Here is a 15,425-nt window from a genome sequence, read left to right as displayed (position 1 = left end):
ATACAGGATGGGATAGAAATTTTAAAAAAATCACTTATCAGGGCAAAACAAACAGGCAAAGCCTTTCCCAAAATGAAGATTGACGTCATGGGGAAGCTTTGGCTCTTGAGCCCCTCGTGTTAAAAGCCACAAAATTCTGTCAACCAAAAAAAGGCGATGGCCACTTTTTATTTGGCATACAGTTGCCAGAGTTGTTTTTGGCAGGACTCCTGGGACTTTAACAGACCCATGCCAGAAAGAAATTCAACCAGTAATGCTTTGTAATCATTGCACTTCCACGTAGAAAGGTTACATCTGTTGAATTTCTCTTCCATTGGTTAATGCTGCAGAAGCGAGCGAGCAGTTGACCTGACCGTTCCACAAGATCAAGCTCAGCAACCTGTAGCTATTTGTTACATTCTGGGATGTTTAGAAATCTCCTCCCCCCTTCCACTTGTTCTGAAATTCTCTTGGACTCAGCTTTTAGACTGACACCATTGAAATAAGCACCAAATGGACTACAGAAATGTGACTTGGCCAAAATTCCTTGAAGTGAGTGATCCAAAAGGCACAGATATCTTGACAGAGCTGAACACTCAAGCATGTTCTATTGTGACAAACCTTTAGAACTATAACCTCTTCCCCTAAAGAAGTAGACACTGTGGCTTTATCTTTTCAGGTAACCCTGCTCATTTTGCTAGTTAGGACTTGTTTAGCAGCTTGCAAGGCCACACCCAGCTATTCTGCGCGTACATCACTCTTCTGGCTGATTGTTCCTACATATAGTCAAAATCAACTTACCTTCTGGGTTGCTTGCATCAGCACTATGTATACTCAGCAGACCATGTGCTTCTCCCCATAACTCTTTATTTGGTAACTATTGACTCAAATGCACCAACTGATAGCAGTAAACAAATATCATACACCAGAATTTCTTCTGCTGACAGGGAGGAGTAAAAGAAGCCTTTTCATTTACCCATTTTATAGAAAGCAGCAGACATCTCGGCTCCAAAAAATCTCTGCACAACCATTTCCGACACATATATTCTTGCCCTTTATGAATACTATTAAGTGATGAAGGTGTGGGAAATATTTCCAAAACACCAGGAAGCAGAATTAGCAGCTTTTCTTTTAAGTCACACAGGAATTCATTGGACAATGAATCAGATTCCCCCCCTGCAGAATTTCTACCCACTGAAGGCACAGAGCAGTGGTGGGGCAAGAGGGAAAAACCAGTTGTTCAACTATTAGGACATTGTTAAGTCTCTTATTCCCCTCACCACGAAATCAATTTGTACTTAAAGGGTTACTTTCTGTAGCTTATATGGGACAGGCAGAGATATAGCTGCTGAAGCACTTGGGAAAGTTACACTTGTTGCATTTGCTTGTTTTAAAGTGAAGGCATGAGTCCTGCACTGTGCACACAAGGCAGGAACTCTTACATGGCTGTAGGTCTGCCAACTTTTACTAACAAGATCAAATAGTATTCAAAAGAAAGGAAGCCAAGGACAGTTAATTTATACTTCCAGAATCCTATTTTTTTAAATTATAAATAATAGACTTAATATTTTCCCATGTACCCTAGTGGTTTTTTGTAAAAAACCCTCAGCATTTTAATATTAACTACAAGTAACAAGATTTAGAAATAACCTCAGTAGTATTGTTACAAGTAATAGAAGCCTCCATATGAGTCAGGGGGACCTGAAACAGTGTCTTCTTGAAATTAAACAAGGTTTCCTAGACATAGCTTGCATGTAAATCAACAGCACTTATCCCCCAAGGAGACTTGCAGCCTAATTTACTCTAAAAAATAAGTTCTGCTGATATCAGTAAGATTCACAAGTAAAATGCTTAAAGACCAATGTTACTGTCCTACCAGTACTTCCATGAAAATATGCCTTATTTCACTCAACAGGATTTGCTTCCAAGATAAAAGAGGGCAGAGATCCTATGTCTAGTTGACCAAGAGCATCCCACTGGAACATGCTGGGCACTCTCAGAGATACTTACTTTGGAATAAATTCTAGTATGTTCACTACACTTTACCTCTGAGCATGAGTAAAACCAAAAAGTTATTTGTAATTTGTACTGAAATAGGCCTTCTCCCATCATTGTAAATACACTGGAAGAAAGTGGAAGTTAAAAAAAGGGAACATTATCAGCAAATTCTTGTATAACTATATGTAACACCAGTCTTAAAGTGCCTACAAGTTTCATATTCCACAAGTTTTAAAATATATTGACTCAGCTAGCCAGTTATATTTCCCCCACTTGGCTGCAGAATAGGTTAGGATGGAGAAAAACCACAAAAAGAGGGAAAAGGATATCAAATCTGTGGAAAGAGTAATAGAATGATTTTATTGGACAACAGGCATAGTCATAAATACTCATGAACAAAGACCATCTTTCATCTAGGAGTTAACAAAAGCATTAAGGAGACAAATTCCCATTTCAGGATTCCCTTTTTGAAAACTTCTCTATGTTTAGATATGTTATCAAAAATAATTGCTTAATGGAGTATCTAAATGGGAAATGCCAATGATGCTTGAAAATTCCTACTACATGGAATAGTCCAATTTTAAGTTGTTGTTTTTTTTTACTTCTGACCCAACTATGTCAGTATCTCTTCAACAGAGAACAGTTTTACAAAAAACAGGCAGAATCTCTGGCAATCATTTATATGTCCTTTTAGAACTTGATTATAGAAGAATAGGTTAGCTAAAGTTGTAAAAAGGGAAAACGGTTCTAGCATCTAACCACAAGTTGTGACACTGTAAATGCTGGATTTATAAGTTCTTAGAGGAAGCAGGTGATGCATCGTTAATATTTTCTTAAATAAAACCAACCCTTTCTGCATTTGTTTTCAGAACCAAACATAAAAAATTATATACTTTATTACAAATGGTAAACTCAAGAGTGCTAAAAAAAATCTCTTATTTACAGACAATACTGGAAAGATCCCAAATGAACGTAAAAATAACTTACAAAGTCATGAAGTAGTTTTATTGACATTAATCAGCTTTCATAAAATAAAAAAAGATATGTACATACACAACTCGACTCGAAGGCAGGCAGTATAGTTCAGCTTCTGTTGTTAGCTTCCCACAAACTCCCTCCCCAACTTTTTCTCAACATGGAGTACTAGCAAAAGCAATCTACAGTGTCTACTGCAGTTTAACCTTTAATACTGAATGATCATTGAAAGTTAGGTCCATGCAGGTCTTGGTCAATGTTAAAAAAGAATGCTCTTGGGCCTCATCTGAGCAGGAACAGTACTGTTGACTGGCTTGCCACCACCTCAGGACAAAAGGCACCAAAGTCTCTCCACACATGCTTTTGGGGAAGCACCCTCAGGAATCAATGCCTTGCAGCATTTCCTCCCCCTCCCCCTCCAGAGAGCTTTCCACCTCCCCAATCTGTCTCCTTTGCTTAATTTCTCCCTACCACATACAGTTCCAGTTAGTCCCTTCAAAAAGTTTGCAACTGCTGTGTTAACATTAGCTGACATCCACTGTTGACGTGATTCATGACCTTCTGTTTCAGCTGAGCAACCTGCTCTCGCAGCATATTGGCAGTAGATGCCAGTTCAGAGTTTTGCGCTTTCAAAGTTTTCACTTTTTCTTCCAACCTGGCGATCCGTTCCAATTTCCTTTTCCGGCACTTGGAGGCTGCAATTCGGTTTCTCATGCGCTTCCTCTCTGCCTTGATCCTCTCCTGGGATTCCATGTCAATAGGGGACAAGGGAGGAGTCTCCCCAGGCATCTCGGGGACAGTCTGAGGTTCTTCTTTCAGAGCTTGAAGGCGGGGATGCTGCACTGGCATCTGGGGGTTTAGATGCTGAGGAGGATAGCCCAGGTTGTTTGCACTGTAGTTAGGTGCCGTGTTGAGCGTATTTGGGTTGAAATTGCTGAGGTTCGCATAGACTGGAGGCTCACTGTGCAAACTGGTGCTGAAGCCACTGTTTCCAGCCATAGATGAAACAGGGGCCATGCCAGTATTAACAGGCTGGGCAGCAGAAGTAACACTTGGCATGGTGTTTTGGTTGTGCAGTTCAGCAAGTGCCCTGACAAAGCCTTCTGCAAATCCTTCTTGCTCATCGGTGACATTTTTGGGACAGAGGAATTGGGTCGGGGTAGGAGTGGTGGTGATCAGGCCATTGCCAGACTGGATGATGAGCCTTTCGAGTTCCGGGGAGGCCAGCTTCAGGAGGCCTACATCTGGGGAGGTCAGGAGGTCAGCATTCTTGTTCCTCAGGTGGGGCTTGAGAGTACTGGCGGGGTCAGCCAGATTCAGAGTCATACTCTGCTTCAGAACTTTGGGGTTGTTGTATCCATAAGTGCCGCTTTCTGGCTGTACAAAGGTAGCATTTATGGCATCATCGTAAAAAGTAGGTTCCATCTTTGCAGTCATAGAATACAGTCCACGAGTTGGGTCTCTTACAACCAAGAAAAGGAACCTTTTCTGTTCGCCTCCACAACCAACCCCGAGCCTGGCCGCCAAGAGTTCGCCCCCCACCCCCCGTCGCGATTAAAAGAAACTCAAGGAAGCAAGCTCCCTTCCGCAGAAGAGACGGAGTAAAGTCTTACTTTTCAGCCAAAAGGCATTGGGCTGGCTCTCCTTTTTCTCTTGCCCCCCTTCAGGAGAGGGGGAGGGCTGGGTTCGTCAAGCAGGCGCTTTTTCAGCTCCAAGGACTGGGGACAAGCATCAGTTCCAGAATCCGGAGCGCAAAGGGAAGTTCTCTTCTTGTTCTCGCTCTCTCCTCAGGCTTTGGGAAACTTCGGAGCACTTTCGGGCTGCCCCCTGGCGATGTGGTCACGGGTCACGAGTCCGGGAACTTGGTTCGTCCCCAACCCACCGAAGTCCTCCTTTCCCCCTCCTGGTGGGAGCGCGTCGGCGAGCTTGGCGCTCACTTGTTGGAGTGCGCGCCCTTTCCTCCGGCGGGGCTGTCAGAGGCTTTCCCGCTCGCCGGCTGGGCTCGCTCCGAAAAGTTGCCGCAGCCGCCCGCGCCTCTTCGGGGGCCAGAAAAGTCCACTCAGCAGCAAGGCTGCGGTCGCCCCAGCCGGCGGGTGGCTGAGCAGGCGAGCGCTCTCTGGAGCTGGCGGAGGCAGCGAGCGCTCAGCAGGTCCTCGTCGCTGACGGGGCTCGGCTCCCTCGGCAAAGTTTCAGCCGCTGGGAACGGCTGGGCGACGCGCTGTTGTGGGGCCGCTCGCTGGAGCCCGCGCTGCCCGTCCTCAGCCTCGGCGCTCTCCGCCGCACGCTCAACCCGACTCTGAGCCCTTTCCCAGCGTGGAGCCCAACACTTATCAGCGAGCAGTAACTCCCTAAAAATAGCCCATGATGTCACCCCGAGGCCTTCCCATTGGCTACAGCGACGTCTCAAGGGGAGGAGGGCTGCCGGCCCAGCCTGTTGCAAAGGCTCCCATCGCCATGGCCACCCCACCCCTGGAAGCGTCTCCGCCCCCTTTTCGCGGGGCATGATGGGATGAGGTAATGCCTGGGCTCCGAGCAGGGCATTGTGGGCTGACGTATTGTTTTTGAATATCTGGTTACCCGCTTAAGAGTTCTGGTGGAGTTGGAGGAACCGGGCTGGGAAGGGGGGGGAGGAGGAGTCCCGCCCGGGTCGCGCGGGCTGGGGGAGGAGCGCCAAGAGTTTCAAGCAGGCAGATTCAGGGATATCATACCGGGGGGGGGGGAGATGGCACTCTTGTATTTCCGACGGCGGAGGCCCAGAAATGGTGCCTCGATCCCAAATATTGCAATGGATCGCGCGCTTTAGAACTTCACTTCTCTAAGCGGCTTTCCGCTAAGTCCACGCTTCTCTCGCGCCTGGCGATCGCGCCCTTACGGTGGATCCCGGGGTTCCTTCCTGCTGTCTCATTGCACATGGCGCGGGCGGGGAGGTGGGAGGTCCAGTGGGCTGATCCTCACGTGGTTTTATATCCTCCGCTGCCTCTGGCGGCTGAGCGAAGAGCTTCCAGGCAGGAAGGGGATGAAGGTGGTGTGCTGGAAGCGGGGCGGCCGGGGGCGGGGAGAGAAGCGGGGAATGATGTAAGGGGGGGGGGGGAGAGAGATTGTGTAGCCTGATCTTACTAAAACGTTCTTGCCAGTCAATCCCATTAGTGTCCACGGGACTTCTTTCCGGGTGAACAGTTGCGAGGATCTTTGCTAGGGAATCAATCCCGTTGCATGTGTGTCTGGCAAGAGTGAGTGTCTGGCACGAGTGTGCCAGAGATCCCAGGGGATCTCCCGGGGCCCTGGGTTAAAAGCCCCGTTGCCTTCCCCCTCTCCCCCGGATGCTTGAAGAACTTTCGGCAGCCCGACGGTAGACGCGGGAAGCGGCATCCTCGGGCACGTGGACACCTAGATGCCAGTTTCTGACCCTCGGGCGGGGGGGAGGCCAACTTTAAATGGGTAAGATTCGAAAAGCCCTCTTGTCGGTGCCCATGGATTCTTTTGGAGCCCTCCACACACACACACACACACACACAGTGGCAAGGTGCCCTTTAAACCTATCCTAAAAATATGCCCTCTTTTGCCATTTTTTCGCAGTTCAAAAATCTCCCGCCAAGAATCTTGTTAACACTTTGTGGGCGCGGACCGCCCCAGATATAACGGACATGCCGTCCTTTTTTCTTAAAACAAATAAAATGTAAAGCTAGTTTGAGTGTGCGAGCCTTCTCTGGGAAGGAGCGCCGAGCCATCATCGGACCATCGCCCCCGCCTCGGGCTGGCCGAGAGCTGAACGCGACGGAAAGCGCCCATTGCCGCCGCTGCCTTCTGAGCTGGGGCGTTTCATTCCGCCTCCTCCGCCAGAGCTGGCTGCGGACACTGCCGGGCTCCTCCTGAGCCGCGGCCCCAGGCGTGAATGAGGAGGTCAGGGAGCTGTTCAGAACCCGCACCGGGATGCCTTCAGTCCATGTCCTCTTGCTTTGGGATAACTAGAGTGTCTGGGGTGGAGGGACACAGACTTCTATGGCATAGTTGAGTTTATAAAACGGGACATATACTTGGCTGTGAGGCAACTTGAGAATAAAATGAGACGTTTACAGTTTTCACTGCAGAAATCCTGTCAGCCATAAGATCTGCAGCATAAATCCACATTTCTGAAATTTGCAGTGCTATCTGTTGTTATACAGTCTTATATTACTATTACGACAACAAAACTATTTTTAAAACTTGGGGTACCATCCTGAGAGAACCCTAGTAGTCAGCCCCAATCAGTAACATAAGACTTCTGAGTAGGTCTGCTTACAATTGCTTCCTTGATAGTGTTTTGTTTCCCCGCATTTCTAGAATTGCTTTTGAGATGTCCAATAACAGCATTTATGTATATAAAAAGTTTTGACCCATGAAGGATAGCATGAGATGGGCACTCAGTTGTAGCTCTTTGAGTGCTCTCCAGATGTTGCTCTGATGCCTTTTTAAGTGCTCCCTGGAAACTTTTTTTTCACAGTGTACTCCTGTGTGGATTTTCACCAGTCTGTTTTATTTCAGCAGATTAGACTGGAGTAACTCTGCATAGAATTGTATTGTTATTCTACCCAACTTTTACAGTGATATAACTAAGAATCTGGCTAGGGTTTTTTACTTCCATTATGGTCATCAGGATAATTGTATTGATTTTTGTCTGCTTAATTGTTTTTGTTTTAATTCTTGTATGTAAGATATCTTGGAGACTCATGGATAGAAAGATGTTTTTGTTAAAAAAAACTTGAACCACATGTGTTCCAATTGATGCAGTACTCCAAGACTTGGGATACTTGCTACTTGAAACACAGGCCACAAGATGAGATATAAAACAGAAGTTCTTCAATATGTTAGAACAGTATGGGAAGAAATCACATTATACACTAGTAAATCTGCTTAAAATATTATACAAATTTTAAGACCTAAATATCAAGTTGGTGTATGTCTACTCAGAAGGAAACTTCCAATATGTTCAGTTGTGCCTACTCCCAGATAAGTGGACATAGGATTGCATTCATAAAGATCTCTCTCTTCCTGCTTCTGGTACAATTCTGGACTTCCATAGAAGTAAAGGTGTTTATCCAAAAAAACAAAAACAACAACTATTACTTCTGAAAAAAAGGTGAAAATTATTCCTGCATTGGATGGATACAGTGTAATGTGAAACATTTCAGAAATTCAGCCTAAATATTTTTGGCAGATGGGCATAGTACGAAAGATGGAAATTAAAAACCAAAAACCAAATTTGTACTAAAAATAACTTAATTTCCAAAACAGTTTAATACCAGTGAAGTAAAAAAGTAGTGCATTGTGCCTTGATACAACATCCTAGATGCATTTAATATATTCCCCTTATACTTTCTGTTGACTTTAAGTAGCTTGCTCATATTTAAAATATCCATGAGATTCCTTTGTAAAACCACTCATTCTTGGGGATTCTTACTGAGATGATGGTTGCACAGAAACTAAACAGCATGCGTGTAGGAAAATGTGAGACAGCCACATTCTGTTGGGGTCCATATCTGAATCCCCCTTTGATGGCTCTTGCCTCTAAAACAAATCTGGTGTATTAGGAAGGGTGAAATTTTGGCTGGGAAGAATGATAGTTGGAAAAGAAGGACCCTGGGGGACTGAAATTCAGGCACAGTACCCCTGAGATCTCTGAAGGAAGAATCACTGCCTGAATCTAGCCGTAAGAAAAGGGGTAGACAGCCCCAGCAGCTGAAGATTCTGATGCTTAGTCTGAAGAATGGCTTTAACGTAGGAGTACTTGACATGTCATATGCTAGAAGCCTCATAGAGTTGGAAGAGGCCATGCTTAGTGTAGGATCAGCTTAACGCATCCCTGCCAAGTGTTTGTCCTTCCGCTGCCCTCTAAATGATCGCCTTTCAGGTACTTAAAGAGTGCAATCATCTACCCCATCACCCTCCTCCACACTGAACATTTTCAAGTCCCTCAGTGTTTCCTTGTAGGGTTTAGTCTCCAGACCCCTGGTAATTTCATCACTTTCCTCTGCGCTCACTTCATCCTATCCACATGCTTTTTGAAGTGAGGCCTCCAGAATTGCACACAGTACTCCAGATGTGAACTGACTGATGTGTACAACAAGAGTATGATGCTTTGCAATTTGGATGTTATGCCTCTGTTGATACACCCAAGACCTCATTAGCCTTTTTTGCTGTGTCTCGTGTCACATCTCCCATCCTCCAAAAGGTCTTGAAGATGATGGACAAAATCTCCTTGCTTGACTTTAAAAGAGGTTATAGCTTTCCACATATGTCCATTTTTTGTAGGTTTATATTAGTGAAATCTCAGAAATATGACTTTAGATGAGAATTCCAAACATCTATGTATCTACCTAATCCTCTAAACCCAACTTTTTTGGGCCAGGGACCGGGGGGACGGGTTGAGAGGGAGGCCTGGGGACCGTTGGAGACAGTTATAAAACATATTTATTTTATTTCTTACATTTATATATTGCCTGCCCCGTGGGTAAGGGGGGTTTACGTGGAACATGAGGGAACATGGAACAATACAGTATTATCATGTCAATGAGTAACAGTGATAACAGAGAACAGTGTTACCCAAATCGCGTTTGCATGTGCCCTAAGACAGTGGTCCCCAACCTGCGGGCCACGGCCCGGTGCCGGGCTGCGAAGGCCATGGCGCCGGGCCGCGGCTCCCTCTCCCCGCCCCCCCCACAGTAAAAAACTTCCCAGGCCGCAAGGTTGCGGCCCGGGAAGCTTCTTACTGCGGGAGGGCGGAGAGAGGGAATCAGGGCTGGGCCGCGTGGCCGTGTGGGCGCGGCCCTCGGGCGCGGCCCGATGCGCAGGCGCGGCCCGTGTGGGTGCGGCCCGATGCGCGGGCGCGGCCCGATGCCCTGCCGGTCCCCAGCCTCAGAAAGGTTGGGGACCACTGCCCTAAGACACGTGTATTAAGCCTTGGGGAACTAGCTGAGCAGCAAGAGGTGGGGAAACTTAGGATTAAAGGATCAAGTTCGCCTGTGTTTACGAGGTATGTAAACCCTTAAGAACTGAAGGCAGACAAACTTGTTAAATTGCAAAGAATAACTATTATAGAGTAGGGTCATGTCCAGGTTCCTGGCAGGGGGAAACACTGATAACTATACACTGTCCAGGTTGGGCAAATGTGCTTCCGCCCTTGGCCCCTTCCTGCCCAGCTATCATCTGCATATTGATGACATGAAGATGAAGAAGGTGCATGAAGATGTTAAATAAGATTGGAAAGTGGACCGCTCCTTGTGGGACTCTACATGTGAGCTGGTGGTGACTTGATAATCTCCTATTGCTACCTCGTCTGTCCATGGCCCCAAAGATTAACTGCTGGAGGGCTGTCCGGGTATCCTGGCATTGCTGAGGTGGTGAGCTAAAAGCTCATTGTTGACTGTTTCAAATGCTGCTGAGAAGTCCAGTAGCACAATCAGCACTAATCTGCCTTTGTCCAGTTGATGGTGGAGGTTGTCCATCAGGGCAACTACTGCTGTTTCTTTCCCTTGGCCAGGCCGGAAACCTGACTGGGATGGGTCTAGGACAGAAGCTTCCTCTAGGAATGTTGATATTTGGTTTGCAGCAGCCCTATTCTTTCTTGGGAGTAAGCCCCAGTGAATAAAATACAACATATTTCTGAGTAGGCCAGCTTAAGTGTGCATCCACCCTCTTGTGCCACTTGTGTGTTTTGACAGCTTTGATAGGTTTTAGATTTGATGCACTTGTTACAGGCTGCTTTTATCAGCGTTATTGCTCGGATTACAAAATGTTGAAATAGAGCATTACAGACTCCCAGTTACTTGTATGTATCCACAAAGGGAAGGTTTCTTGCTTCTTGAGTCTAACTGAACAACATTAGTTCAATGATTTCCTTTGCTTTTGCGGGATTTCAGAGTGCACCATTCCTTATGCCCCTTTTGTAGCTGCTTATGTATCAGTGAGTGTTGGACTTCCTCTTTTTCACAAATGTGGTATCACGAGATTGGCCACAATCAAAGCAGGTCTTTCCAGTTCCTCTGGGGACAAAATGTAGGCCTCTAGCCATGGCAGGCAAAACATCCAGCTCCCAAAGCATTAATTATACTGCTAATTGGCATGTACTTTGATTTACAGACTTATCTTGCAATACCAGCTTCTTGATCCTACATGTCTGAATAGCTATGGTTGGTGCAGACTCAGCTCTTGTGGCATTCTAGAATAGGATTGTTCCATACTATAAGGCTGCAAAACAGTTGGAATCCAACTTGAGTCTTCTTCAGCAAGGTAGGGTTTTGCTGACATAACTGACTCTGTAGTGGCTCTTAGGAAGTACAAGAGTGAATCCTGCCCACAGCACACCCTGTCTCCTGCATATCTCCCTTCTCTGCCATATCTCTTTCTTGTCAGGCTTTTGCTTGTTGCCTCTTTGCCGCATCTGCTACCTTTTTTTTATGCATCCATTGCCACACCAACAGACCACCCATAACTCCACAAGTAGCTGCAGTGTTGCTTGGGTATATGGTTATAAATCAGTGGGCTTGCTTCCAGATAAATATATTTAAGGTCAATCAAGATGCAGGGGACTTAGGTGAAATATGAAAATCCTGAAAGTCAAGAAAAGTCTGGGTACATCTTATAATATGGTGTTAAAATATGGTGTAGGGTAATAAACAAGGCAATTTACTTCAGAAATACCAGGTAGCTGTGGAGATAACTGGAAATCTGAGCTTTTATACTCAGCTGAATTCCATTCGATACCATGCAGCTCAGGCACACTAGAAGTAAATCTTACAGAAATAAATATTGAGAACTTGTGGCTTGCTGCCATGGAATTCAGAATTTTAGAGAGCATCATTAAAAAGCTAAATTATTAATCAGCTATTACTTTAGGTTTGTTTTTGCTGATCTCCTAAGGTAAATATTCCTTTTATTGTTATGGAACATTAACCTTTTGCAGACAGTATCCATTTACATGTCTGAGTAATTCTGTGTGGGCCAGTGCTAGGAACAAATTCTCTTCTGTTGATGACACAGGCAGATCCTTTTGACCAATGATAATGGGGATTTTGATTTACAGACTTTTCTCACCAATCAATATAGGCTGAGTTGAAACAGTCAGATTATTTGAATAATTAAATCGCTGTAATGTTACATTTTTTTCATCTGTACTGCACCTAAACATGTCTGGGAAAGTAGGGATAAATGGATCTTTGGAAGCAATTGCATTTTCATGAGCGATTGAGATACGTAATTTTTCAGCCTTCTTGAGAATGCAAATGTCTATCATACTTGACTGAGTCAGGTTTCTTTTTAATATGGTTAGACCACAATAGAGAGAAGAATATAGATTTCTTGCAGAGAGAAACTGTTAAATTGCACTAGGTAAGTACCAAGATGACTACTGGAGACAGGCTAGGGCTGCCAACTCCAGGTTGGAAATTTCTTGGAGATTTGGGAACAGAGTCTGGGAGCGGAAGGGGCTCATCACAGACATGATGCCCCACAGTTCACCTCACTTCCCTGCCAAAGCTGTCATTTTCCCCAAAGGAACTGATCTCTGTGGTCAACTGTTAGAAGGTTGGCAACAATAATACAGACCCAGTAAAGAATTCATTGAAGGCTTATGCTTGGAGAGGTTACAACTCTCTAAGGTTATATGTTTCTTGCAGGAACTCAAAGGTTGAGCTATAAAACAATATAAAAATTTAACAATTATTTATTTTTGTGCAACAATATTAAGTTAAAAACTATACTAAAAAATTATACAGATCTAACTACACATGAACAGACCAAACGCGTTTTGACCCTACTGGGTTTTCCTCAGTGGTCAATATTATTAAATAATGCACTCATATCTAAAACCAATTATGAAGTATAGCTGGGTGGTCAAGAGAAATCTGTTAGGTGTGTAGCCCCAACAAATACTGGTATAGTGTTTCTTTTTGGAGCACCACCTTCAAAGATATATCTAGGAACACCACTCTGCAAAGAGAGTGCATCTCATGTGTGTTTCTTGCACCAAGTATTCTCACCATATATAGTGCTAAATCCTAACCATATTTTCTGCTGGTGAAAGGAACTTCTGCTGGTGGAAAAGGGAGCTATTTTTGTCAATTTCCTCTTTCTTCATTGGCCAGGTGTCCAGAAGGCACAGCTGGGTTATAGTAAGAGGACTTCTACTGAAAAGTTTGTTTCTGTGAGAGCTAGGTAGGATCCACCCCATAATTTTTACCATACCAAGAGAAATAATAAATTGCTCTTTTCAACCAGTGTGAATGGAAGAGCATGCATGTACATGTAGCTGGAAGTTTACTTTCTGTTTTTATTGCTTCAGTTTTCCCTGTTGAGCTGCAAAACCACAGATGAGTCTAAAAACAAGTGTAGCTCTCTAGGGGTAGGATTAGATATATAATAAAAATATACAGTTTCACTGAAAATACAGTATTACTAAATCACCATTGTTTAGCTTTTATGTGTATGTTTGGTATTCTTTGAAGTTTTTAAGTTAGGATTTCTAGTTTGTTTGTCAGTTATCAGAGTGTAATTCCACAATTGCTACATGTTGTTTGCTTATATCTGTCCAGGAGAAAGGGTCAGTCATTCAGTGCCAGAAGACAGTGTGATTGCTCTGAGGCAGGCTTTCTCAGCCAGGGTTTCATGAAATGGGTGGGAGTTAATTTTAAAATATTTTGTAAATTTATTAAACATTTATCAGGTGATATAACCATATATGATCATGTTGACCCACCCCACTCCCGAAATGGCCAATGATGGACCTGGAGGGAGTGGGAAGGGGCGGGGCACCGGGTGGGCGTGAACACAGCTATATACTTCACAGCCATATTCTGCACAATTGCATCAATTCTGGGGGTTCCTGAAGCCTGAAGAATGTTTCAGGGGTTTCTCACTGGTAAAAAAAAAATGAGAAAGGCTACTCTACATGATCTTGTAGGAGTAGGAGACCTACTATATAAAAATTAGCAAGCACACATGGATGGCTAAGTGCCAGCAGAAGACAAAGACCTGTATCCATCTACTCGACTGAGCAAAGTTTGAAGCCTTTCTCCAGGATAAGGAGCCATAAATAATAGAGGTGATTCTGAGTTGTGTTTTTAAACCTATATCAAGGATTTATCTTTTAGATTTATCAGTTGGAATGGGAAGGCTCCAAAAGAATCTTCTACAGCAGCTGCTTATTGTAGCTAGGGATCTCGACGATCATGGGCCAGGGGCGCTATAGCGAGGGGAGGAGGTTGGACAAGAGAAGGGGTGGGAGCACTGGTGTCCTGTATAGGGCCCGGTCGTGGAGACACGGTCGGCGCCCTGGGTGTGCTCGATCCCCTTCTAACCTCCGGCCCATCCCCAGGAATGTGAGGGTGGAGGCTAGGGTAAAGGATCCGACATTGGTCTTGTGCAACGCAAGGTCGATTAAGCCTCGACTCTGCAACATTTTATTGCAGAGTCGAAGGCGGACCTTGCTTGCGTGACCGAGACCTGGGTGAGGCGAGACAGTGGCCCTGAGAGAACTAGCCCCACCAGGTTACTCGGTCCTCCACCAATCTCGGACCCACAAAAGGGGAGGGGGGGTGGCCATTGTGGTCCGGGAGATTCTCACCCACAGGGCTCTCCCGGCGCCGGAAATCGAGGGGGTGGAGTGTGTCGGTATTGGATGGGACTCGGTCGAGAGTTTGGCTATCTGGTTGGTATACCGTCCGCCCAACGCGCCGCCAGATGTCCTGCTCCGCCTGCTGGAGGCGGCGGCCGCCTGGGCGTTGCAGTACCCCAGGCTTCTGATCCTGGGTGACTTCAATGTCCACGCAGATGCGCCCTCTCCAGTCCATGGCGGAGACCTGGTGTCATCCATGGCAACACTAGGACTTTCGCAATTTGTTGCTGGGCCCACCCATCATGCCGGACACACACTCGACCTGATTTTCGGCGCTGGGATAGAAGTGGATCTGGATACAGCTTTGGCTGTGCCGTGGTCAGACCACTATGCCCTGCGGGCCCGGCTCAGGATACCACCCCCCCCAGTTGGGCGGCGGGCGCATTTTAGCCCGCCCGCGGAGACTTATGGATCCAATAGGATTCCGGAATGCTCTGCGGGACCCGATGCCTCCTGGCGACTCACTGGCGGCCCTGGTGACAGACTGGCAGTCCCGCCTATCGGCTGCCATAGATGAGATCGCCCCTAAACGTCTTCTCTGCCCTCGACTCAAACGGGCACCCTGGTATACCAGGGAGCTTCGGGAGAGAAAAAGGGAAGTGAGACGACTGGAGCGAGTGTGGCGGAAGACTCGCAACGAAGCTACGAGAACATCTCATCGCACGCTTATGAGGGAGTATGAGATGGCGGTGAAAGTGGCAAAACGGGAATTTTTTGCTGCGGAAATCGCGTCCGCAAGCTCTCGCCCGGCCCAACTATTTAGAACAGTTAGATCCCTTACCGCCCTTGAGGGGTGCCAAAATAGTAGGAAATTAGAACTAGGCTG

The 15,425-nt window shown here is 45.8% G+C and overlaps 2 protein-coding genes across 2 annotated transcripts in view; one reads left to right on the top strand and one right to left on the bottom strand.

Annotated features, from left to right (window-relative positions):
* Positions 1 to 2,312: 2,312 nt before the first annotated feature.
* JUN (Jun proto-oncogene, AP-1 transcription factor subunit) lies at positions 2,313 to 5,377 on the bottom strand. The gene has a single exon (XM_077333549.1). It carries the CDS (start codon positions 4,387 to 4,389, stop codon positions 3,448 to 3,450), a length of 942 nt encoding a protein of 313 aa, XP_077189664.1. The 5' UTR covers positions 4,390 to 5,377; the 3' UTR covers positions 2,313 to 3,447.
* An 889-nt stretch (positions 5,378 to 6,266) lies between these two features.
* Positions 6,267 to 15,425, top strand: part of FGGY (FGGY carbohydrate kinase domain containing) — a 479,871-nt gene continuing 470,712 nt past the window's right edge. Inside the window, exon 1 of the transcript XR_013230265.1 lies at positions 6,267 to 6,390. The gene's annotated coding sequence lies outside the window, so the exon portion shown is untranslated. The remainder of the gene's footprint in view (positions 6,391 to 15,425) is intronic.

Source organism: Paroedura picta, chromosome 4 (genome assembly GCF_049243985.1).
Source record: "Paroedura picta isolate Pp20150507F chromosome 4, Ppicta_v3.0, whole genome shotgun sequence".
Lineage (NCBI taxonomy): Eukaryota > Metazoa > Chordata > Lepidosauria > Squamata > Gekkonidae > Paroedura > Paroedura picta.
Note: the sequence above shows the minus strand (reverse complement) of the source record. Positions and strands in the feature narration are given on the sequence as shown.

Excerpts from the sequence above, each read along its gene's own strand:
- JUN (XM_077333549.1), bottom strand. The coding sequence starts at position 4,389 with ATGACTGCAAAGATGGAACCTACTTTTTACGATGATGCCATAAATGCT.